Source organism: Typopeltis vanoorti, chromosome 9, assembly GCF_054136105.1.
Source record: "Typopeltis vanoorti isolate ZY-2024b chromosome 9, IOZ_Tvanoo_1.0, whole genome shotgun sequence".
Lineage (NCBI taxonomy): Eukaryota > Metazoa > Arthropoda > Arachnida > Uropygi > Thelyphonidae > Typopeltis > Typopeltis vanoorti.
The window spans coordinates 143,590,664-143,615,937 of record NC_143557.1 but is presented as its reverse complement, the minus strand read 5'-3'; the positions used below and the strand labels follow the sequence as shown (position 1 = coordinate 143,615,937).

Below are 25,274 nucleotides of genomic sequence, written 5' to 3'. Positions count from 1 at the left end.
ATGTATGTTAAGCAATGCTGTATCTACATATAAACAAAATTTCTGCAGAGGTTTCAGCAGTACGTAAATAGATAACAGTACAGGTTAACCAGAGCTGGCGGAAACGGGCATGCAGAGCATGCGGGCGCCGCTACAAAGGGGGTGCCACCGCTGGGGCACCGTTCATAAGTTCATTTTTAAGAAACAAAATTTTTATCATAAAAACAAAAAATTCTTAGAATGATCAATATTAAAATAAATAAGGCTGGATACACCGAATAAAAATTAAAAAAATTGTATATTGCTGCCTCTTTGATCAGCCGGCTGTTTACAATTTTGCAGCAAGAGCAGACGCTTGCCTGCAGAATACTGTGTCTACTGCAGTCTATCTAAAGTGAAACGGTGAACATGCGCAGAAACGAATTTTCATACAAAACATTTGTTGCTAGGTAAACCAGTCATATGGTACGCATCTCAGTAGGCTACCGACAGTGGTGCAGTGTGGACTATTATTTCGTCTCTGTGTCATGTTGTGTAATAGTTTCTTGTGAGTATAAAATAGAAATGGAATCAAAAATTAAAAAAGTTACCCGGTGCACAAAATCGTAAGCGTCATGCTGCGAAAGAAGCAGATATTAAGAAACAAACTGGGGCTCTTAATAAATTTGTTAAAATATTCTGATGCAGATTGTAGCGAACTCGATACATCAAAAATCAGAGTTCACGAACCGTGCACATCCAGTTTGCATGAAAGTACTATTGCAACTATTGAACAAGATAACAAGACACATGATTTAAATGAAAAACAGTTAGGAGAAGATTTAGTTGTAGTTAACCATGAAACGAAGACATTGTTGGTCTCTGTAAATTTAGAAGATCCAGGTGAATGGGGAAATATTGATGAAAAATTACGAGTTGTTTTAATTGAAATGGGGAATGTTCAAAAGAAAAATATAATATATCCCAGAGATACATATGGTCGTAAATTTGGGGACACGTATTATAATAAAACAATGGGAAACGGGCAGCTCGTGCCCAGAACATTGCTCATTTATTCCGAAACTTTAAATTCTGCTTTTTGTTTTTGTTGCAAACGTTTCGCACCTACTGAATCAAGTAGTTTTGTAGAAGGTTATAACGATTGGAGAAATGTAAGTACAACTTTGCATAGACATGAGACTACTTTAACTCACATGCAAAATTTCTTAAAATGGAAGGAACTTGATAAAAATTTTAAAAACAAAACTACTATTGATTGCCAGACTCAAAGCATGTATGAAATGGAAAAGAAATATTGGACGAGTGTTTTAGAACGCTTGATTGAAATTATAAAATTCCTTGGCAGCCAAAATTTAGCTTTTCGCGGATCACCTGATAAATTATTATTATTATTAAACAAGACCTCATGGTGTCAAAGACTCATCTAGGAGGTCCTTTTATCTCACACACATCTCATCATACCGTGTCTTAAACACATTCAAACTCCTTGCAGACACCACACTCTCAGGCAAGGCATTCCAATCACTCACCACTCTGCATGAAAAAAACCTGCCTCTCACTCCCCTACTCACACCCTCTTTATGCAGTTTCCAGGGATGACCTCTGGTTCTCCCCTGATCTCCCACTATTCTCTGTAGAACTTCTCCACCATTCATCCTATAACAACCCCTTTTATTTCATAATTTCAGACTGCACACCTGATGCAAGTAAAACAGAACAAATGACCATTATTATTCGCTTTGTTTCCTGTGACAATGGAATTGTCAAGATCAGGGAAAACTTTTTAGGTTTTGCAGATATATCAGATTCCACAGGACATGGTTTATGTGCAACAATAATGGAACAACTGGAAAAATGGAACATTCCCATTGAAGACATGCGAGGTCAAGGGTATGACAATGGGGATAATAAGAAAGGGAAAAAATATGGGCTCCAAAATTTGCTTTTGAATAAAAATCCTTGAGCTTTTTACGTGCCATGTGCTGCACATATTCTAAATTTAATCATTAACGATGCAGCCAAAGTGAATGCAGATACAATTAGTTTCTTTGCAATTATTCAAGAAATATAAAATTTCTTTTCATTCTCTTACGAACGTTGGGCAATCCTTTTAAATTTCGTAAAACATTTAACATTGAAACAGCCATCAGAAACGCGATGGGAAAGTAAAATTAATGCAACCTGCCCTCTACGATATCAGTTAGGAGAAATTTACGATGCACTTTTTGAAATTTAAAATAATGAAAATTTTAATAAACTCGGCATGAAGCACAAATATTATGTGCTCAAATAAAGGACTACATATTTATTTGCTCTCTTATAACTTGGCATGATTTAACAGAATAAACCCTGTGAGTAAAATGCTTCAAGACAAAAATATGAACATTACACTTGCTTTAGAATCTATCCAAAACTTAAAAATATTCTTACAAGAGTATCGATCAGATACAAATTTTAAAGAAGTTCTAAAACAGCAAAAGAACTGAGTGAAGAGGTGAATGGAGAACAAGAATTTAAAACTGGTACGGAAGTTCGACGATGAAAACAGACACGACAATTTGACTATGAGCATCATTACGAAACGTCAGAATTGCCAGAAGATAAATTAGAGTGAATGTGTTTTACACACTTCTAGACATTGCAATGTGTTCATTAATAGAACATTTTGAACAACTAAAAACATATTATGATAATTTCAATTTCTTGTATAGATTACTACAAATTAACAGCGAAGATTTACGAAAAAATTGAGATGATTTAGAGATTCTCTTGAAGGACAGCGACAATAAAGACGTAAATGCAATAGAACTATATGACGAGTTATGTGCCTTCCGGGATATTTTTCGGAAGGATAATTTAAATATTCAAAACTCTTTAGATATTCTTAATTTTATTGTGTCCAATAATTTTTCTTTCCCTAACTTTTCAATTGCTTTAAGAATATTATTAACCTTACCTGTTAGTGTAGCGAGCAGAGAACATTCCTTTTCCAAATTGAAATTGATTAAAACCTACTTAAGAACAAGTATGTCACAAAATAGGCTTGTTAGTTTGGCGTTAATAGCTATTGAAAATGAGATATGTTCGGAATTAGACGTTAAGACCATTATTTCTAATTTTGTGAATATGAAATCAAAAACCCTAAAATTTTAATAAAGAAAATTTTCAAGCATATTTATGTAATTTAATATATTTTCTGTTATTCCGTGAAGATTTTATTTTTCGAATACTTATATTAAATGTTCTAATTATTTCTGAATAATTAAAATATTTAATATAAATGGGGAGTGAGGCAAGTCTACGTCCACGTCGTGCTCCCTGGGACCTTCCGTAGGGTACACTCCCTACAAGGATGCTAACGGACCTCTGTGAAGAACAACGGACAAATCAGTGGAAGAGGATTCGTATCCCAACAGTGAAATGTGTGGAAGAATCTTCAGAGGAGCAGACCTCTATAAACAACCTGGGCTCAGCTGGCTCCGGCTGTCAGTACCTGGTTAGGGCCCCTACTTAGGGTTACAAGGAAAAATAAAGGATTCAATCCTCTGACAAAGGGAAGCAGCTTTGTCAGTACTGACACAAGGTTGAAGTCTCACGATGACAGTAAAGCTTGTGAGAAAATTGCAAATGGCAATACAGTTTATTGTGTACATCTGTAATACTGCAGAGCAGAAAGCAAATGGAGAAACTACTGCTCTATTCTCTCTCCACACTAACCACCATGGCGAGCAAATCTACACAAATGGCCCCGAGTTACCGGCGTCCCTTAAATGGGACAGGGGTGTGAAGAATCCCCAGGCTCAACATGGTGTGCTCAGTAAATCTAGGAACCTGGAATGTCAGAACCTTGTATGAAGCAGGTAAGCTAAGAAATGCTATCCAAGAAATCAAAAGACTTGAAATTGGAATTTTAGGAATGAGTGAAGTTAGGTGACCAGGATCAGGCAAAACTCAAGTCAATGACATGACAATGTATCACTCTGGAAGTTGTGAAAACAACCATCGAAACGGAGTTGGAATAATAATAACCAAAGATATCAATAAGTCACTGTTGAGCTTCATCCCTTACTCAGATAGGATGATGTTATTAAAACTGAAAGGACAACCACTAGATGTTAATCTTACACAGATCTATGCCCCTACTGCTGACAAGAGTGATACCGAGATTGAAGAATTTTATGATCAATTAAAAGAACTAATGAAAAACACAAAAAAGCATGATATTAACATAGTCATGGGTGATTTCAATGCTAAAGTTGGGAAAGGTAGAAGTGGAGATGTAGTTGGCGAACATCTCCTTTCTGTGGATCTCATTCCATTCAGTTTTATTTTAAATTTTCTGTTACTGAGATATGATTTGATAAGTAGAACAAGTGGTATTGGGATTCCTACTTGGTGTAGCTTAAAAATTAGACCATGATGCCAAATTCTATCAAATGCTTGTGTTATGTCTGAGAAGACTGCGCCAGAATGTTGGTGCCATTCATACAATTGAATCATTGAATACGTCACCCAAGTGATGTATTCAATGATTCTGTAAATTTGGAGGGTCGTAGAATGTTGTTTTCTGAATCTGAATTGCTCGTCTTGTATGACTTGGTTGTTATCTGTTGCTTCTTGAATCCGTGTTAGTATAGCGCGTTCGACTATCTTGCCTACACATGATAGAAGGCTGATAGGCCGATAGTTCTGTGGGAATTGTGCATTTTTCCCAGGTTTTGGAATTAGGAAGACATCTGCAAGCTTCCATCGCTCTGGGAAATAATTAAGCCGAAGGATGGCATTGGTGATGGCTACCAGATGTATAACCCCTTTACGTGGGAGTAGCTTGAGCACCTTGTTCCTTATACCATCTGGACCTGGAGCCTTTTTGTTATTTAGTTTTCTTATGATGTCATAAGAAAACGATTTTGAAGTTCTATAAAGAGTACAAAAACCTATCCTAGCGCAGATATTGCTTCTGATCATAAGCTACTAGTGGCAGAGTTACAACTTAGACTGAAAGCTATACTTAAGAAACATCAACAAAAAAGGTTTGATTTGGGAAAATTAAAAAACACAGATAAGAAGCAAATTGAGTCAAGATCTGAATCAAGAGCTAGCACTTATCAAGAATGATGACATCATGAGGGTTGATGAATCGTGGGACAAATTGAAATCTGTCTTCATAGAGAAATGTACCAATACCTTATGTCCTAATAGAGCAGTAAAAAAGAAAGATTGGATGACTGATGAAATTCTTTCTTTCATGGATCAACGCAGATCATATAAAAATCATAATCCAACAAAATATACAGAGGTTCAGAAAATTATTAAACACAAGATCAAAGAAACAAAAGAAATCTGGATGAATGAAAAATGTAAAGAAATAGAAATTCTATAGGAAAAGCATGACAATTTTAATCTACACAAAAAGATGAAAGAGACCTCCGGTATATGTAAGAAAATACAATTATGTATCCTTCGAAACAAAAAGGGAGAAATTATATCCAAAAAGGATGACAAAATACAAGAATGGGTGAAATATATAGAAGAACTGTTTACTGATAACAGACAGAACCCATAAAATACTTATAAACATATGGAAGGTCCATGCATTCTAAGATCAGAGGTAGAATGTGCACTAAACTCAGCTAAAAACGATAAAGCCCTAGGACTAGATAGAATACCAGCAGAAATAGTAAAGTTATTAGAAGGTGACAACATTAACATATTAGTAAAGCTATTTAATAAGATCTACGATACAGGCATAATCCCTCGACTGGTTACAGTCGACCTTCATCATGCTACCTAAAAAAGTAAATGCGAAAACTTGTAATGACTACAGAATGATCAGCCTAATGAGTCACATTCTCAAAATGTTTCTGAAAATAATTCAAAAAAGAATATACAAAATATGTGAAGACACCATCAGTGATACTCAATTCGGCTTTAGAAAAGGGCTTGGGAACAAGAGAGGCCCTTTTCTGTTCTCATCAGATCTTATTTCAAAAATGTATTAACCAAAACAAGGTAATATTAATTTGCTTTATCGACTTCGAGAAAGCATTTGACAAAGTCCAACATGCTAAAATGATTGTATTAAAAAGAATTGGATTAGATGGTAAAGACATCAGGATCATTGAAAACTTATATTGGAACCAAAAGGCATCTGTTCAAGTTGATGACATTATTACAGACTCCATTAACATCAAACGAGGAGTAAGGCAAGGATGTGTGCTGTCACCTCTTCTTTTTAACATCTACTCAGAAGCCATATTTCAAAAAAGTCTTGGAAGGAAGAAAGGAAGGGATTAGTGTAAATGGTGAAATCATCAGTAACATCCGATATGCCGATGATACAGCTCTTCTGGCTGACAATATTCAGGATCTTCAAAATCTTTTGGAACTAATAAATGAAGAGAGTGAAAAAATGGGATTAAAAATAAATATCACCAAAACTAAATTCATGGTCATAAGTAAGAAACCAATTCTTAATTTAGCACTTTCTTTAAACAGGAAACAAATAGAAAGAGTGGCAAAGTTTAAATATCTCGGATGCTGGTTAAATGAAGATTGCAATCCAGAAATGGAAATAAAAGTTAGAATTGAAATGGCAAGAAAAAATTTTCTCTTGATTAAATCAACACTGTGTAACCACAGTTTAAACTTAGAGCACACATGGTTAAATGCTATGTATGGTCTGTACGGTGCAGAAACTTGGACTTTAAAAACAACATCAATAAAAAGACTTGAAGCCTTTGAGATGTGGTTATACAGACGAATGTTAAAAATCCCATGAACAGCAAAAATGTCCAATCAGGAAGTACTGGAACAAATGGGGAAATCACATGAACTTTTAGATACCATAAAAAGAAGGAAAACTGCATATCTTGGTCACTTACTTCGTAATGAAAAATATAAGATACTTCAACTGATTATAAAAGGGAAGATATATGGAAGAAGAGGACAAGGAAGACGAAGAAAATCTTGGCTGGCAGACATCAGACAGTGGACTGGTATGAACTCTGAGAGACTGCTCAGAGTAGCTGAGAATCACTCAAAATTTGCCAAGGTGGTGGCCGACCTCTGATAGGAGATGGCACTCAAAGAAGAAAGAATGATGTCATATATTTCTGTTGGTGACACGGATTTGTTGTTGGATTGGAGTGAGGCATTTTGAGTTATTTTATGCACTTTGGTGTGGATTTTTCTTATGAAGCTTAAATCTACACTGGCATAATTGGCATTGCATTGTCTTTCTAAGCTGTCTGTAAATGCTTCTACCTCTTCCTCATCACTGTAGGGGATTCTATATTCTCCTTGCATTGGGGGAAGCGAGTTACGTTTTGAACGAAGTGATCTCATCATTCTCCACAATGATTGATCCTCTGTGTTTAATTGGTGTATTTTGTTATTCCAGAGTTCGTTACGGTGATCCTTTAGGGCATACCAAACCTGGTTTGCAGCTCTGTTAACTGCCTACTTATCTGCAGGATCCAATGTTCTGTGATATTTTCTTCTTAATCTGTTTTTCTGTCAGATAAGACATTTTATGTCCTATGGGAGTTTATTTGGTGGTGCGTATTTGGTTGTATGCGTTACCTGTGATACTGCTGTTAGTACTTGCTTTTTTTTTACTGCTTTTTCTATGTCTTCAGTGGATATTATATGTGGAACTGGCCCAAGAATTTCCTGGAAGGCTGAGGGAAGTTGTTTCCAGTTTATAAAGGTGGAGGTATTTTCCGTTAAATCTTGTGTGGTGCCTAGTTGCAATATGATGGGGTTGTGATCAGAACTTAATTCGTTGACTGCATGTATTTCATAGCTGTGCACTGTTTCTTAATATAGCTATATCGAGTACATCAGGACGTCCAGTTGCTCCGTAGTGTATGGGTTCTGTGGGTCCTATTACTGCTATGTTTCGTGAAGTAGTATAAGAGTTGATATTTGAGTTTCTGCTATTCCAGGCTGAATGTTTGGCATTAAAATCTCCAGCTATGATTACTGCTTTACCTGCATTTAGTATTTCGTCCAGATCTGATTCTAGGAGTTTTTTTATTTGGGGGGGATGTATGCTGCAAATACCATGATACTGCTTGTGTTCTCCATGCGTATTTCAATTCCTGTTGTTTCCATGTGTTCTGTTTGAGGTGTGGGAATTGCATTGTGTTTTATACTTCTTTTAATGAAGATGGCAGTTCCTCCTCCTCTTGCATAGGTTATTTGGTCTGTGTGGTTGTTGATTCTTGTCTTGTCAGATGGACGCAGGTGTGTTTCATTTACTAAGATGATGTCTGCTTGGGTTTCTGCTGCGAATTCCTGTAGTTCTACTGCTTTGTTGGGTAGTCCGTTAGCATTCCAGCTGATGATCTGTAGAGAGTTGGGTTTTATTTTGCTTTTATCCATTAAGGATCGCAGAGAATAAAATCTGTGTGTGTTTTAGAATGATGTCCTTGGCCTCTTCTGTTGGGTCAGTTTGGCAGAGTTCTGCAAGCATCTCGCCTATGTAGCATGTTATGTTGAGGAGATTGGTATTGCGGATTTGGTATGAATGGTTTGTTTTGGGTTTGGAGTCTTGTTGTTGGGTTGGGCTTGCAACTTCTGCATATGTTCTTCCGTTTGTTGTGGAGGCTGTGATTTGTTGGGTGGTCTGCTTTCGTGTATGGGCTTGCTGCTTTGGGGGATGTGCTGTACACCCTCCGTAGCTGGCGGGGTGTGGGCCCCCACGGTTAGCACATTTCACTGGCTGGGTGAGTGGTTTCTTGCATTCTAGTGCGGCGTGTTTTCCTCCACATTTCACACATCGGAATTCAGGTTTGCAGCATCGCTGTGTATGACCGAACTTCTGACATCTGTGACATTGTGTTGTTGTGGATTTGCGTCTCAGAGATTCTACTTTTATAATTAGGTTGCAAATGGTTTGGAGGTCATATATATCTTTCTGGTCTTTTGAGATTACGACTAGGATCAAGGGGTAGAGAGTCTTGTCTGCTCTGTGCATTCGGCTTACCTTAATGGGGTTAAATCCTTTGTTATGTAGGGCTGTGGAGACTTCTTCTGTTGATATTGTTTCTGTGATTCCTCTTAGTACTACTTTCAGATGTCTGTCGCTGTTGAGTTAGAATGTGTGATACGGTAGGTTGTTGTTATCCAAGAATTTTGTTATGTTTCTGTAGTCTGTCGATGTCTTAGGTTGAATGCATATTCCTTCTTCCATGTTTGTTGCTTTTGTGAAGGCAATTTCTGTTGTTTTCACAATGGTGGCAATCAATGTCCAGTGTTCCTTGGCCCTTAGGATGACTGGGGATATTCTTTCATTTGTTCCTTTGTCTGTTTCTCTTGTTTTGGGTATTTCTGTCGTGTTAGATATTTTTCTTCTCTTTTGTACTTTCTGGAAGTCTGTGTGCAATTCTGCTGTTTGGTAGGCGTTGCTATGTGTTGCTTGTTCTTCCAGTTGCGGCAAGAGTGCTAAGTCTTGTTGAGGGTGTGCATCGTCTATGATGTCGTCTGTGACTGCTGCAGGGAGGAATGTGTCGTACAGTTTTATCTTCCCTGGCCAGTTATCGTTTCAGAGTTTTCCTAATCTTAGGAACTCTCTGTAAACTTCTTCGAACATTAGTGGCTTTTCCATGGTCTTAGTATTGCTAAGTTATATAGAGAATTGGCTGCTACTTACCTTAGTAGGTTTTTCTGAGTTCTGGCACTCAGAAACGCTCCTGTAGTCCTTTTTGTAATAAGGTTCCAATACTTTGATAATTGAAATTTTATACTGAAATTTATTGAAACATTATATTGAAATTTATGATGGATACGAAATTGTTTACGAAATATGGATATTTGTTTCACAAATTCATCAAATGCCGAAAAAATGTCTTCTCCCCTAGTACTTCCCAATAATGGTATAATTTTCAAAAGTTCTTATCTTGAATAATCTTGAAATACCATGCGAATAAATACCATTAACTGAGCAATATCAGTGAAGTCGTTTGATTCATCAAATTGTAATGAAAAAGCAACACACTGGTGAATGTCTGACATTAAATGAGTATTCAGATTGGCACTTAAAATTTCAACTTTTCTCAAAACTGTTGTTCTGGAAAGTTGTAAATCTTTAATATTGGAAATGATTTCATTTTTATTTTTAAAATCCGAAAATAAAGATTCTGCTGATGCAAGAAAAGATTCTTTTATTAACTCTCCATCAGTAAAAGGCTTTTTTGCTTTTGCTAATAAATGACACACTTTCAAAGATGCAATAGTGACTGATATTGGTTTATTTATTACTTTCGAAATCATATTTTGTTGTCCAGAAAGTCCTGCCTTTAAATTTATAATTTTTGATTTAGGTATTTTGGAATTTTTGGGAAAATCTTCATATTTTGCATGTAACGATCGAAAATGTCTCTCAATATTACCTTTATTTGGAATTGCTACAGATGAATTACAAATCAAACAACACTTTCCAATTACCATTGTAAAGAAAAAATCCGTTTCCCATGCCTTGTGAAAATGATACTTCTTCGATTTCTTTGATACACTCATGATTATCCTCAAATTAAATGAAACTCATACGATGGGCTTTTGTTATGCGTCTACTTTTGCTATCCAGTCATTACTGCGACATTGGAAACTTTTATTATTATTTAACTTTGTATACTTGTAATTTCTATTAATTACTTGTGATGTCTTTTACTCTATACTTTATTCTCAGTTATTCTAATTTGCTGTGCACGCTTTCTCTCTCAGAATCTCTTTTGTTTATCTTATTATGTGCTATGTTTATCTACCTTTCACATTAAGAGTCTTATGCCTAAGATATTAGAAAATTTATTTAAAATGAGACTACGCCACTAATATCTTTGATTAGCAAAAAGAACTCAAATATAAGGCTGGTAGATTTCTCTTTCTCTAACACAAATTCCTACATTAAAACTTCCACAAACAGTCGTGGTCTATTCTTTATCTTAATTTCATGCTTTGGCCAACTCACTTAGATTCCCGCTCAACAAGTCCGATTTATTTTAGAAACAGTGCAGTTGTAAATAAACAAACAGGCAGCACTCTTTTAACAAGAAAGTCAAAAGGACAATTATTTACATTACTATAAAATATACACAATTTTATCATTAGGGAGATTGCTTTCTCTATCCATCTATAAAAACTCTTTAGCAAAAATTAGAATCTTCTTTCTTCAACATTAAATACTGTACTTTCTTTAACACATAAGGTTACCTACTCTCAGCTGCAAAATTTTTACTTATTAATCTCTAAACTTACTCGCAAAGAGGTTACCTAAATCTGTGTTAAGTTATCTTGACACATTTGATATCAACCTCTAACATGCCAATTGATTCTCTTATGGACATTTCTTAACACTATTAATCATATATCTTAAAAGTCTTTCTTGTATCAACTATAACAGGAATTATATAAAAGTTTTGAACATACAAAGGCTCTGTATCTCACATTCAGTCAAAAGTCTTTCACTAAAAGTTCTATGGCAATTCTTTAGTCTCAGATCCATTCAGCTCCGGCAAAAGGTTACTCTCCCTTGGTGAAAAGAAAAACTTATGAGTGAAGGTGCTTCGGGAAATTTGCCTTGCCTTTTCTCCTCTGCTTGGGCTCGCCAAAAATGCCTGGACAACTGCCTTCTTTTTCTGCCGTTTCAACAGCTAGAACTGCCGCCAACAGTTAACTGGATCCCTCTCTGGCCTTGAAACTTTTCTCCGGCAATTGGAACTGTTCCTTTTGACAATTTGAAACCTTGTCTGCGGCATAGAAGTAGTCACACTCTAGCGACGTCTGTAACCGAGAAACTCCTTTCTGGAAGCGGGAAACTCCTCTCTCAGACAACGTGGATCTGGGCAGCCTCTCTGACGGCAACTCTGGACCGGGCGGCCTCCTCTCTGACAGCAATTCTGGAACCGGGACACCTGCTTGCTTCAGTTCCTTTTTATTAGGCCTCCTCTGAGACTTCGCATGAAGTTTGGCAAACCATAAAGAATCGGTATGAGTCTTTCATCTTAAGTTTCAAGTTTGGCAAGCCTTTGGTTCTCCTCCGCTTTCAATTGTAAGTTGCCAGCCATCAGAAAGCAGTTTCAACTCTTTCTGACTGACTGACTGCAAAGATGTTTACACTTAGAGCCTGCAAGCCTTTCTCATACATACAAGTTTCAATAACAATCTTTCTAATGCCATGTACAGATTTGGCGACAAAACACTGCCTTTGTTTTTAACACTCTAACATATTCTTATTAAAGTAGTATATATACAGTTAGCTTCAAAAAGAGTTATTTACAAAAACATCTAATACAAACTATAATGAGACAAAGTTTATTTTTTTACAATATTCACATGGGACTTAACCTAAGTAAAAAATCTATGTAATGTGCTTTGGAATATTTAATATTTAAGCTACAATCGAGTTTTTACACTTTGCTTATAATCGTATTCACTCGGCTCGCTGTTTGACTTTCACTGATCCAAATTAATTCATTTACCCGGACTTATAAGAAAACTACTGATTTGACAATTTTAACGAAAAATAAATAAACAATAGCAATACACTTAAAGCGAATTAAAAATAATACAAAATAATGAAAAATAAAATATTATGTTTTCAGTTTTAATTAAATTTATAAGGAGGAATACACAAGAGATTGACCAAAAATCTCTCCGCGATCGACGGGTTGAACACCCCTGCTATAGAATATTGTGACCCTTAAAGTCACCCATCAAAAGTATGGGTTCAGATAGTTGTGAGATAATGTTATCAAGATCAATTTCATTTAACTCGGCATTTGGTGGTAAATAAATTGAACTTACTGTAATAAGAAATCCCACAGAGAAGCGAATCACTACTGCTTCCAGAGAAGTATTAATTTGGACCTGATGGAAAGGAGTATGACTGCACACTAGGATAGCTACTCCTCCATGAGCAGGACCACCTCCAGTTCTGTCCTTATCTACGACACTGAAATTTCTAAGGGTAAAGTCCTCAATGGGTCTTAAGTACGTTTCCTGAAAGTTATAGGTCTTGTGATTAATGTGTTCAACAGAGAAGCACTTGCGATCACAAAGTTAAAGTATGGTGAAATTATCAGTGTCCTTCCCATTATTGCAGCAATCCTCTGTGTTACCTTCACTACCTTTACAATATGTCCCCTAAATTTCAGTTTTCTATCAATCATCGACCCCAGATCTCTTGTCTCCCCTACTTCCTGCAGTTTAACTCCTCCCATTGATGTTTCCCAAACCTCAGGACCTTACATTTTGCTGTGTTAAACTGACAGCCCCATTCATTTGCCCATCTATCTAGCTTATTCAAATCCTCTTGCAGGGCAGGGCTACCACATCAAAAAAAAAAAAAAAAAAAAAAAAAAAAAAAAAAAAAAACAGAGTGTTTGTCTCTTCGTATGGCTGTGGCAAGAATATTTATCTTCTTTCCAATTCCCAACACCTCTATATATGCCGTCCCTGGACTTCAAAAGGCCTTTGATAGCATCTCCCTTCCTGCTCTCCTTCAATGTCCTCCTTAGTACTGTAGCAATCTTCTGGGTTGCATTCACAGCCTTTGCAATATGCAGTATTTCTGAACTTCAAATCTCCATTTACTATCACCCAAGATCTCTTGCCTTCTCCACTTTATCCAGTATAGCTCCACCAAGAGTGTATGCAGGCCCCTCTCTGGATTCCAAATTTCAACTTTTCATTTAGCTGTGTTAAATTCAGCTGACATTGCCATACATTTGCCAACCTTTCCAGCTTATTCAAGTCATCATGAAGAGCCACACCATCAGCATTATTACTAATAGCCTTCTCAAACTTCACATTATCTACAAACAACTAAATTTCTCTCTCTTTCTCTAATCCAGTGACAATATTGACATAAAGGGTAACCAGTAATGGTCCCAATAATGGAATCCCAGTTATAACTTTCCTTCTTTCTGATACCGCTTCCCTGTTGAACAACTTGGATATCTATTTGAAAGCCAATTTCCAATCCACTAACCTGATATCTAAACTCATATGTTGCAACTTAAATATCAACTTATCATATGACATCTTATGAAATGCCTCTACACAATCCATAAAAAGACAGTACATGCCTTTTCCTCATCCACTCTTCTTTTTACTTTTATTATAAAAGGCAATCAGATTACTAAAATAAGAGTGTCCCTTAACAAATCCATGCTTGTCTGCATAAATGATACTGCCCTCATCTGTCAATTCAATATACATTTTTCCAAAATCTTAACAACCAGAGAAAAATGCAAATTGATCTATAGTGTGGTACCTCCATTCCATAAATCCAAAACAATCATCCAACCTATCTCCAAATGCTTTGAACTATTATACTATCCCAAGATGGTTTCTCACTTGCTTTATAATTCAATGTAAATTCCTTCCTACTTAATACTTTCTGCATGCCCATTCATCCTTCAACTCAGGACTACATGGTCAATCTTACCAATTTATGAACGTATACTGGTACCACAGCAAGTCTTGGACCCTGTCCCCAGACTACAGAGGAGACACTGCAACACTTGTCTTCTTCCTTACTCACTTGCTTTATAATTCAATGTAAATTCCTTCCTACTTAATACTTTCTGCATGCCCATTCATCCTTCAACTCAGGACTACATGGTCAATCTTACCAATTTATGAACGTATACTGGTACCACAGCAAGTCTTGGACCCTGTCCCCAGACTACAGAGGAGACACTGCAACACTTGTCTTCTTCCTTACTCACTTGCTTTATAATTCAATGTAAATTCCTTCCTACTTAATACTTTCTGCATGCCCATTCATCCTTCAACTCAGGACTACATGGTCAATCTTACCAATTTATGAACGTATACTGGTACCACAGCAAGTCTTGGACCCTGTCCCCAGACTACAGAGGAGAATTGCAACACTTCTCTTCTTCCTTAGTGGCATGCCAACTAACTGACTGATCCTAGCCAGGGTCCCATCCAGAAATGTCTGTTTTGCCAAAGATGGATCAAAAGTAGTAACAAACAACTGAGAATCCCCTTTTCTAATGTCCAGGGATTGTAATATATACCAAACATGTAGAACACAGAATAGAAGAGACTCATGAGAAGTAGAATGAAGATATGAAAAGTTAAGACTATAAACAAATGGAGAAAAAAAAAAGTTACTATCATCACTGGTATATCTCCTCTACTATGAATCGGTGTCCCATATCGAGAAGCACTTTTCAACATTATACACAAACTTCACTCAGTTGTTAGTACACATGGATTTGATAAGATTCTTCTTAAAGTTAACACTTGAAGAAGAATCTGAAAGAAACCAATAACCATCATTCACTGAAGGATCTTCTTATGAAATGAAGATCAGGAGTCAATAAGGTTGAAAAGACTATTGCCCAATGGAAATAAACACTTTTATATGCCTTTACATGCACTGTCAAGTCAAAAGTTTATTTTTCACTTGGTTAGCCTATAATAAATTTAGTTTAATCCTTTATCCAAGTGTGAGCAAACAAAGTTTCTGCTTGAAAATATCTTCAGGAGTGCGGAAAGGTAGTACAACACCGGGCAACTCGCAGCAAAGGTGGAGCAAGCTAACATCACTCCTATCTCAGTATCTCCCATAATGCAAAACACATCTCCTTACAGATATGTATAATGTTATGCATTAAGGGAAGCGCCACTACCCAGACTACTTTCGACATTCAGTGGGAGCGGAGCCAGGCCCAGAGGTGGAGATACCAGGCAGAAGCAATGGCAGGTCATCTTTACCTATAGGAGTTGCCAAACGGTGTGCCAACTTTATATTAAATTACTCTGGATTTAGAGAAAGATGTCAAAAGTTTATTTTTCACTTGGTTAGACTATAATAAATTTAGTGTAATCCTTTAAACACTTGTCCCCAGTCCTGAAGATATTTTCAGGAACAAACTTTGTTTGCTCACACTTGGATAACAGATTAAACTAAATTTATTATAGTCTAACCAAGTGAAAAATAAACTTTCAACATCTTTCTCTAAATCCAGAGTAATTTAATAAAAAGTTAGCACACCGTTTGGCAACTCCTATAGGCAAAGATGACCTTCCATTGCTTCTGCGTGGTATCTCCACCTCTGGGCCTGGCTCCCACTGAAGAGACCTCAATAAAGGTTGAAACTAGTCTGGGTAGTGGCCCTTCCCTTAATGCATAACATTATACATATCTACAAGAAGATGTGTTTTGCATTATGGGAGATACTGAGATAAGAGTGATGTTAGCTTGCTCCACCTTTGCTGCGAGTTGCCTGGTGTTGTACTACCTTACCCCAGTCCTGAAGATATTTTCAGGTGCAAACTTTGTTTGCTCGCACTGTCAAGTCCTATAAAAGTGTTTATTTCCGGGCGGTAGTCTTTTCAACCAAGTAGTATGCATGATTCTTAATTCAATATTTTGTTGAAGATAGTCTCTTCCTATAGAGAGACCAACTTCAAGGAAAAAGCATACAATTGTATATATATTAGTGGTGGGAAATTCCCCTGCAATTCTAATATTCAGTTTCTCCCATTTTATAGATGAGTATTAAGAGATCTACCAAAATCATCTGGAATTCAACCTTCTGACTAGGCTTTCTGAATTATGCAATGTATGCATTTGCATTAAAATTTGTATAGCGCCATATCTGAGCATTTTTGATCTAATATCATCTATTCCACTTTCAACATTTCATCTTTCTGATGCTTTTTTTCTACTTGAAGTATTGTTATCTACTATATTGCAAACTGAAATAAAAATATTCTAAAATATCCATATTTTCAGTTTTTTTGCTTTTATCATACCAAATTCCCAATTTGCCAGCTTCACTGATTATCTCCTATATTAATCTCAAATCTTCCAAAGAATTTTTGGTTAATTTTACACATAGCTTACATTTTTCTCTGTATTCTCTAAGGAAACATGAAAATATATGCCAGAAACTTTCAATATGATTTCTTCTTTACCAGGAACTTCTAGAGACTGACATGAAGTTCTGATTTTTTTATTTATGCAGGCATCCTTCATACAAGATTTCTTTGCTAAATCAGTAGTGAAATGTTTTTTTCAGATTTTGATATTAGGTCTTTAAGGTTTGATAGTACTTATTTTCAGATGGTTTCATTTTTTCCTCAAATAATATTTGAGTCCACAGTTCATCTCTGAAAGTTGCACTACTTATATTCTTTAAAAAAATAAAATAAAATAAAATAAAAAATATATATTTTTTCTTTTCAGTAAGACCGACTTTTATCTGTTTAAAGTATATGGTGATATACTTTAAACTTTAAGCTTTGCTCTTTTTTCACCCAAAAAAACACTTTCTGTACGGACTAGTTGTTTAATAGAGACTGTGAGTGAGTGAGAGAGAGAACTAAACATAATTTATTACTCCTATATTTTTCACTCTATGTCATGAGTGTCTTTCAGGAAGAAGACAGAAAAACTGGTAACAACATTTAAATTCTAAATACAAGAGCGAGTCATAAGATTTTTGGATTCTAAAAGGTTTAGGCCTTACTTCTCATGCCATTGACACTAGACACAAGGTTCATTGGAACCATACCAAGATGCTACACTACAGTAGACTCAATTCCAATTGTCTATTTTTTTTAATCATATGAAGCCATATGCCACCATCCTAATCTTAATCGGACCAAATGTATACCTATTTCTAAGTTTTGGGAAGTGATTGCTGTTAATTGTTTCTAATTTTTTAATATTTTATTTATTTATTATTTTTAAATTAATTAAATAATTATACCTCTATTCCCACATCTCTGAACTCTAATAGTATTTCCTGCTACTGGACAGCTGCACCTGAGACATGCGATATTATAAGCATGTTGTATGAGTCGTTCTTGTATTCAGAATTTAAATGTTATTACCAGTTCTGTTTTCTCCCTGAAAGAATCTCATGATATATTGAGTGAAATATATAGGAATAATAAATTATATTCAGTTTTCTCTTATATGTGTGAAGCCATTATTCAAAAAATATAGTATTTGTATATTGATGAGTTTCATTTACAGCTGTTTCATTTTCATTTACCTTTTAACAGACAATATAACTAAGTCTCAGTATCCACAGCTGGCCTCATTGGCTGAGTAATAGCACATTCCCCTCCAACCAGCAGGTTGTGGGTTCAAGTCCCACTGCAAGCATGGGTAAATGCCTGCTCTGGACCAGCTTGTATAGCTCCTTAAGTTTATAAGGTTTGTCTTAAAAAAAAAAAAATGTATTACTATTATTAAGAGAGACTCCAGGGAATCTGACTCATTGAGGGAGGTCATATAACACACCAACTATGATATTTATTCTTGAATTCATTCACGCTGCTTGCACTCCCAACATCCAATGGCAATGCACCACCCTATGAGAGAAATATCTAGTCCTCATTAGTGGCCTTCATTCTCAGCTTCCAAGGGTGCCCTCTTGTCCTTTCCCTACCTTCCATAAATTGAAATCCTGTATGACCTTTTCAGAAGTTTGTAAGTCTCAATCATATCTCCCATCTTTCTTCCTGTCTGCTAGTGTCTGCAGTCTACAAATTCTCAATCTGTCTTCATACTCAGTATTCCACAATCCTGATATAATTTTTAACACTCTCCTTTGTACTCTTCAATATATCAGAATCATGACGGAAACCAGACCTGCGCACAATAGTCCAAGTCTTATCAGGGCCTTGTAAAGAGACAAAATAACATCCTTATTTTTACATGCATACATTCGTTTCAGCATTGCAATTATCTTTTGAGTTGTATTTGCAATCTTTGCCACATGACCCCTGAACTTCAACTTCCTATCTATTCTCCAAGATCCCTAGCCTCATCATCCCACCAATATAATACGATATTGGATATCTAATCATGCCGAATTGAATGACTTTACATTTACTGACATTGAACTGATACCCATTTTCCCATGCCCACAATTCCAGCCTATTCAAATCATTCTGCAAGTACTGCATATCAGCAGCATTGCTGATTACCCTACCTATCTTTGCATCATCAGCAAATAGATGTATGTTGCTTGTCAAATCCTTCCCAATGTCAATAATAGTGAATCAAGCACTGATAATTGTGGTACACCACTAGTTAGCTTAAATCTTGGAGATTCACATCCCTCGTGTACCACTTTTTGATATAGTCAGTCAGCCATCCTCTTATCCATGCTAATATTTTATAATCCAAACCCATTTTCTCCAATTTATGCAGCAGTCTGCATTGCTGTATTCTGTCAAAATCCTTAGCAAAATCCAAAAGTATCATGGTGTATCCATTCCACTTGTCTAGTTCAATGGTAACATTGTTATAGAATGTGAGCAAGTTGCTAAAACATGATCTTCCCTTAGTAAACCTATGTTGTTCATTGCAAAGTAGAGATTCACTGTCAACCCATTTCCAAATGCAATTCCTAACCAATTTTTCCAAAATGTTCACCACCATTCCTGAGATACTAATTGGTCGATAGTTGGATACATTGGTCTTTGCACCACCCTTGTGCAATGGAATTACCATACATTCCTTCCATTCCTGCAGAATCTCCCATTCTGAGAATCATATTAAACAGCCTGATCAAAGGAATGGCCAGTTCAGCTGAACACTCTTTTAGCACACGTGCTATGTCCCATCAGTCCCTATTGCTGAATTCTTATTCAATTTGTGGAACAGCTCTAATACTTTGTCCTCATACACCTGCGTTTCTTCATCTAGTGAAGAGGTAACAGTGAGTTCAATGTTGTGTACAACAGGTTGATAGCTTTGACAAAATGGACACTCATTAACTGAACAACCTCTTCTGCATCTGTAACCCTCACACCATCAGGATTTAGAAGTTATTCTTTCATATTCATTCTTTCTTTTACTTGCAGCATATCGATAGAATTCTTGTGGATTGTCTTTAGATGCAGAGCCAGTTTCTTTTCATACTCTTTTCATACAATTACCATACATTCCTTCCATTCCTGTGGAATCTCCCCTGTTCTGAGAATCATATTAAATAGCCTGGTCAAAGGAATGGCCAGTTCAGTTGACACTCTTTTAGCACATGTGCTGATGTTAAGAAGAGTTATCCTTTCATATTCATTCTTTCTTTTACTTGCAGCATATCGATAGAATTCTTGTGGATTGTCTTTAGATGCGGAGCCAGTTTCATTTCATATTCGGACTTTAAATAAATAAAATTATTTTTTATTTAATTATTTTTTGGCTTTTGTTGAAGGAACATGTTGAATAACTACTCTCTTTCGCCATGTTGCTACAGTCATATAGTGAAATTGGAAAAGTTACCATAGTTACTAGTTAGAAGTATCTGAACCTATTTTGGCTCTTCTCAGTAACACCGTATGTTGAGGCTTAAGTGTTGTGAAGAAGTCATGTTGGAGGTTTAATGAAATATTATCAGCACTGAGAAAGGATTAAAAACAATTTTAATACTTCCAATATTTCGTATCTGTCACAGAGACATCTTCAGGGATTACAAAAAAACTGTTTATAACAACACACACACACACACAAATAAATACAATAGTGAGTGAAACTAAAGTCCTATCTATGTGATGCACCCTCTATGGGCATTTGCAGGTGGCCTAGGATGTAAATCCTAGGAAGAAACTCCCCAAAATTTGGGAAAGAAACGTTAATTATTAGAGATCCCTCTTTACATCCTTGGCCACCTGCAAATACCCACAGAAGGTGCACCACCTAGATAGGACTTTAGTTTCACTCACTATTTTATTTATTTGTGTGTGTGTGTGTGTGTGTGTGTGTGTGTGTGTTATTATAATCAGTTTTTTTTATAATTCCTGAAGATGTCTCTGTGACAGAGACGAAATATTGGAAGTATTAAAATTGTTTTTAATCCTTTCTCAGTGCTGATAATATTCCATTAAACCTCCAACATGAATCTCAGTAACACCAATTATGCTGACATGATATTTCTGTAATTCTTCTGCTAACTCTACCTCTTCTGCTTTATGTGCTCCTGTCTTACATAACACTGTTATATTCCAACCTTCCAAAATCATAATTCAACAACTATTTTCTGAGATGAACTATATGATCTGCCCAGTGTGATGTATTTTGTTCCCAACTTTCTTAACCAGTAGTAGTTTTCAGAGAATGAGAGGTCAGCATGTTGCCTAACACTACCTTGGAGTGTCAGATCACTGTGATTATGTACCACAAAACACCAGACCCACATTACTCCTTATCAAACATATTCAGAATAAATCTGAAAATATATATCCATTTCGAAGGCAGAGATTCTGTTCATCTCCATCCAGAGGAATATTTTTAGAAAGTTGTGGCTCCTAGGGAAGCCATAATGATTATCATAACTATTAGAATTCCTTCTTTGAGGAGTTTCAGGTTATTCAGTGGAATAAAAACTATTCCCCTATCCAAAAACTTAAATCAGAACTTTTTTTGTTTATCTATAATAATAATAAATCCAGAATCTGTTGAATTATGTCACAATCAACCACTACACTAAAGATAAAAAATAACAACATATGGGCACACTATTTGTGCCTATGTGAAAAAAATATAAATAAATAAATAAACTCAATAAGCAAAATTAATGAAAAGTATTCTAAAAATTTTCACATTCTTTTACATTATAAAATTCACTTTTGGAAAAACGTCTAAGATGCATTAAAATATTTAAGCATGCATACTTAACTACCTGGTTAGCTTTGGACTTCAGCTCATTGAAACTCCCCACAATTAAAGCTTCTGCTGTTATTCCATCAGGACCAGTGCCAATGCTACCACCAAGCCCAAGAATTGCCATTTTTTGTTTTCGTGGATAAAGCATCCAAGCGGATTCATTTCCTCTTTCCCAATGTGGAACTAAGGCTGGTTCTGTATGAACGTTTTCTAAGTTCTCGGATTTCAAAAGATTAACCATGTAATCAATAGCATTTTCGAGATTTTTGGTACCTGCTATACGAGAACCAAAGGTGTCCACAAATTTTGCCAACTGATTGTAGGTTTCGCCTTTCTGTTTCCCGTTGACCACATACTCGACAATATCTCTTACCACACTTTTATGCTTATAAATTTCTTTGCGCAAATTATCTGGTAGTGTGCAGTTCAGTGGGCTACCTGACACTGGATTAATGAAGCTAATCCATATAAAACCAAAATAGTAAAGCATCAACTTTCCCTTAACCATTTCACGCACTCCTTTCATGTTTGAATATTATTATTCGAATGTACCTTCGAAAGTGCACATATCACACACGTGACTGACGATGCAATTACCACCATCCGGTTTCTACTAAGAATCGGTCGAGGTCGCATGACAACTGATGTTAGTGTTACAAAAATGGGCTGTTATATCATGCAATACAACAACCATGTAAAACACGGAAGGGTCTAAAGTTCACACTTGGCAGTTCAATTCAGTTTTTACCGCAGACGAGTTTTCAAATTACCGGTTTATCTAAAAGATGTTTCCGCATTATGCAACACCAGATGGCGATATAAAAGTAAATTACAGCATTCAACTTTTTAGTGCTCAGCATCACATTGAATATTTACATATAATTGTTACAGATAATCGAGTAGTTATCTATAGCTTAATTTATAAATTTAATTTATTTAAAAACAAACAAACTCAGAATCTTAGGAATTGTGTAGCTTGGTGTAAATCTATTAAAAATACAAATGTCGTATGTGCAGCTTTAATTTTTCTGTTTATCTGAAAATTTACTTTGGCAGATGGATAAGAGCAGATAAACTTGTAAAGTTGTTGCTCTAACGAAATTCATTTTTCACTAATTAAGGAGGTAGATGCAAAGCTCTCCCTTTTTCTTTTTTTTCGTACAGGAAGTGAAAAAATTATTGATATTAAATTTTGATTACATTATTTATTGTTGTCTGTCGATTCCTTGGAGTTGCCGGGAATAATAATAATTGTTGTTGTTATAATGAATAAAAGAAAACGACAGTAATGTTTCAGAAATCAATACATTATACAATGCCTTTAAACATGCATATTTGCTGCTAAACTTCATAAATTTCGCTAAAAATAGCTTCAAGATTGCTGATTAAAATATATAGCAGTTCAGAAAATTTGAAGATGAAAGAATATTCAACAAACCATATTCTCATTTTTAGCTACACAGCATAGGTATACATTTGTATTGCTTCTAGGATTGGCAAAGTGTATTAGCTGGAAAGTTCTGAAGGTTCATTTTAAACCAACATTAGCAACTAGCATTAAACAAAAAGTGTAACGTCTTATTAGTTGTACATTTTAGCGTGAATTTTTTTTAAAAAAAACACTGTTGATTACCATGAACAATAGTAATATATTATCAACACATGGGGGGGGGGAATAAAATTTTCGCAACAATTTCATTAATTCAGTTTTAGAATATATGTTAAGTTTACGGAGCGTTGGAAAAATATTTCAAGGAAACGTATCATTTATTATTATTATTATTGGGTTGTTCAAAAGCCCTACGCATGTGCATGTGAACTGCTATGTAATGTTCAAGGTGTTCGAGCTTTGTGAGGAAAAAACACCAGAATAGTAATACATGTTTTGTATGCCTGCCCAGGATAGTGGAATTTGTAAGTCTGGCAACGGTGCTCTCATATTTACGAAAATAAAAGATTTGTGAAGTACTCAGGTGGGCAAGTAATTTTTGTAGACCATTGTTTCTCAAAGTGTGGTACGCGTACCCCCCCCCCCGGAGGTACGCGAAAGGTCGTTAGGGGATACGTGGCAATTTTCGGTTATGCATAATTAAAGGAGTCATTATATTTTTCAACAAACAGTGCAATTAGAGACAACCGGGATAAAACGGCACCAACTAATGAATCACATCCCCTCTACAACAGAAACTGCTGTATAGACCAGCAAAACCATATGTTGCCGGCGGAACATATGGTTTTGCTTGACACCACCCCCGTGGTTAACGTGTTAAAACTAAGAAATATATAGTGAATGTGTTTCAGATATTATGGAATTCGGTTGAAGGGAATTAGTAATTCAACTCAACTGTTGATATGTTAATTTATCTTTGGTTTGCGCGATCTTTTGTTGATACCGCACCAATCATATGCAGTTCTTCGCTGCTCTACGTATCTCAAGTCCTGTAAATTACTGGTAATTTTTGCTTGAAATAATGGGAAAGAAGATGACGCTATTTGGGAAGATGGCTTTGACAATGCACACAAAGAAACTGTTCTCGATACCAAAAGTAGTGATAGCGAGTAGGAGCTTCTTGGTAAGTCGCACCATTTTCAGTTTTTTTCTGAAAACTTTAGTTTCCAAAAATTCCCGCACGTATCTAGCAACACACGATTTTTTAGCTTTAATTTTGGGAAAAAAGTTAAGAGTTATATTCGACTAAACACAGTATTTTTTTTTAGCTTTCAAATTCTTACGAATGGATCATTGGTTAAAGATTGGATTTATAAAACTCAGAAAAGAGAGCAATATAGCAAATACAAGTAGCTGTAAGCAACAAGAAAACGTTGATATTGCATCTGGATCAAATGAAATTGATACGAGTGAGTCGTCTGACATCTCTAGAGAACCAAAATTTAAAAATAAATCATCTTTTTTGTTTACATGAACATATAAATTCAAATAAAATAGATATTTAATTTTAATTAATATTTTAAATTAATTTATTAATTTTAATTTATTTATTTATTTCTAATTAATTAATGAATTTATTTTTTTAAAATTAATTAATTAGGGGTACTTGGTAATAATGAAAATTTAAGAAGGGGTACGCGGATATATGACGTTTAAGAAACACTGTTGTAGACAATGCATATTCATACCAACTTTATTTTTTCTGCACCTCATATTAAATAAAAATATGGATATTTTGCACCTAAACAGGAAATGACAAAACATTTTTGCTTTTATTTTTTGTAATCAGCACAAACAGATGCAGATAATCCAGTGATATCATCAATGAGGAGGATTTGTTGACCAGGTTGAATTTTGTGATTCTTATCAAAGAGTGAACTATGATTCATACCAAACTCAGTTAAACGTAAAGATAAATAATAATAATTATATTTCAAATAATCAGTGATTAGTGTATACGATCCTTGAAATAAAAATAACTAGATCAATACACATTGATTAATTCAACACGAGTCACCACAATTATACAAGTTTCTATTAAAATGTTTTGTAATATATACGCGGTATAAATTGTTCGAAATCTGATACAGGTATCTCTTGTCACGTAACGCTTTATAGATCCTGTTTTATAGCGAATATTGTGCGTGTGTGTAACGAACGAAAAAGTTGTTATGAATAGCT

General features: G+C 35.5%; 1 protein-coding gene across 1 annotated transcript in view; it reads right to left on the bottom strand.

Annotated features, from left to right (window-relative positions):
• LOC150103649 (carboxypeptidase Q-like) overlaps positions 1-22,395 on the bottom strand; it is a 47,843-nt gene extending 25,448 nt beyond the window's left edge. Inside the window, exon 1 of the mRNA XM_090397725.1 lies at positions 21,660-22,395. Coding sequence (XP_090253851.1) covers positions 21,660-22,169 — 510 coding nt within the window. The 5' untranslated portion in view covers positions 22,170-22,395. The remainder of the gene's footprint in view (positions 1-21,659) is intronic.
• Between the last annotated feature and the right edge of the window lie 2,879 nt (positions 22,396-25,274).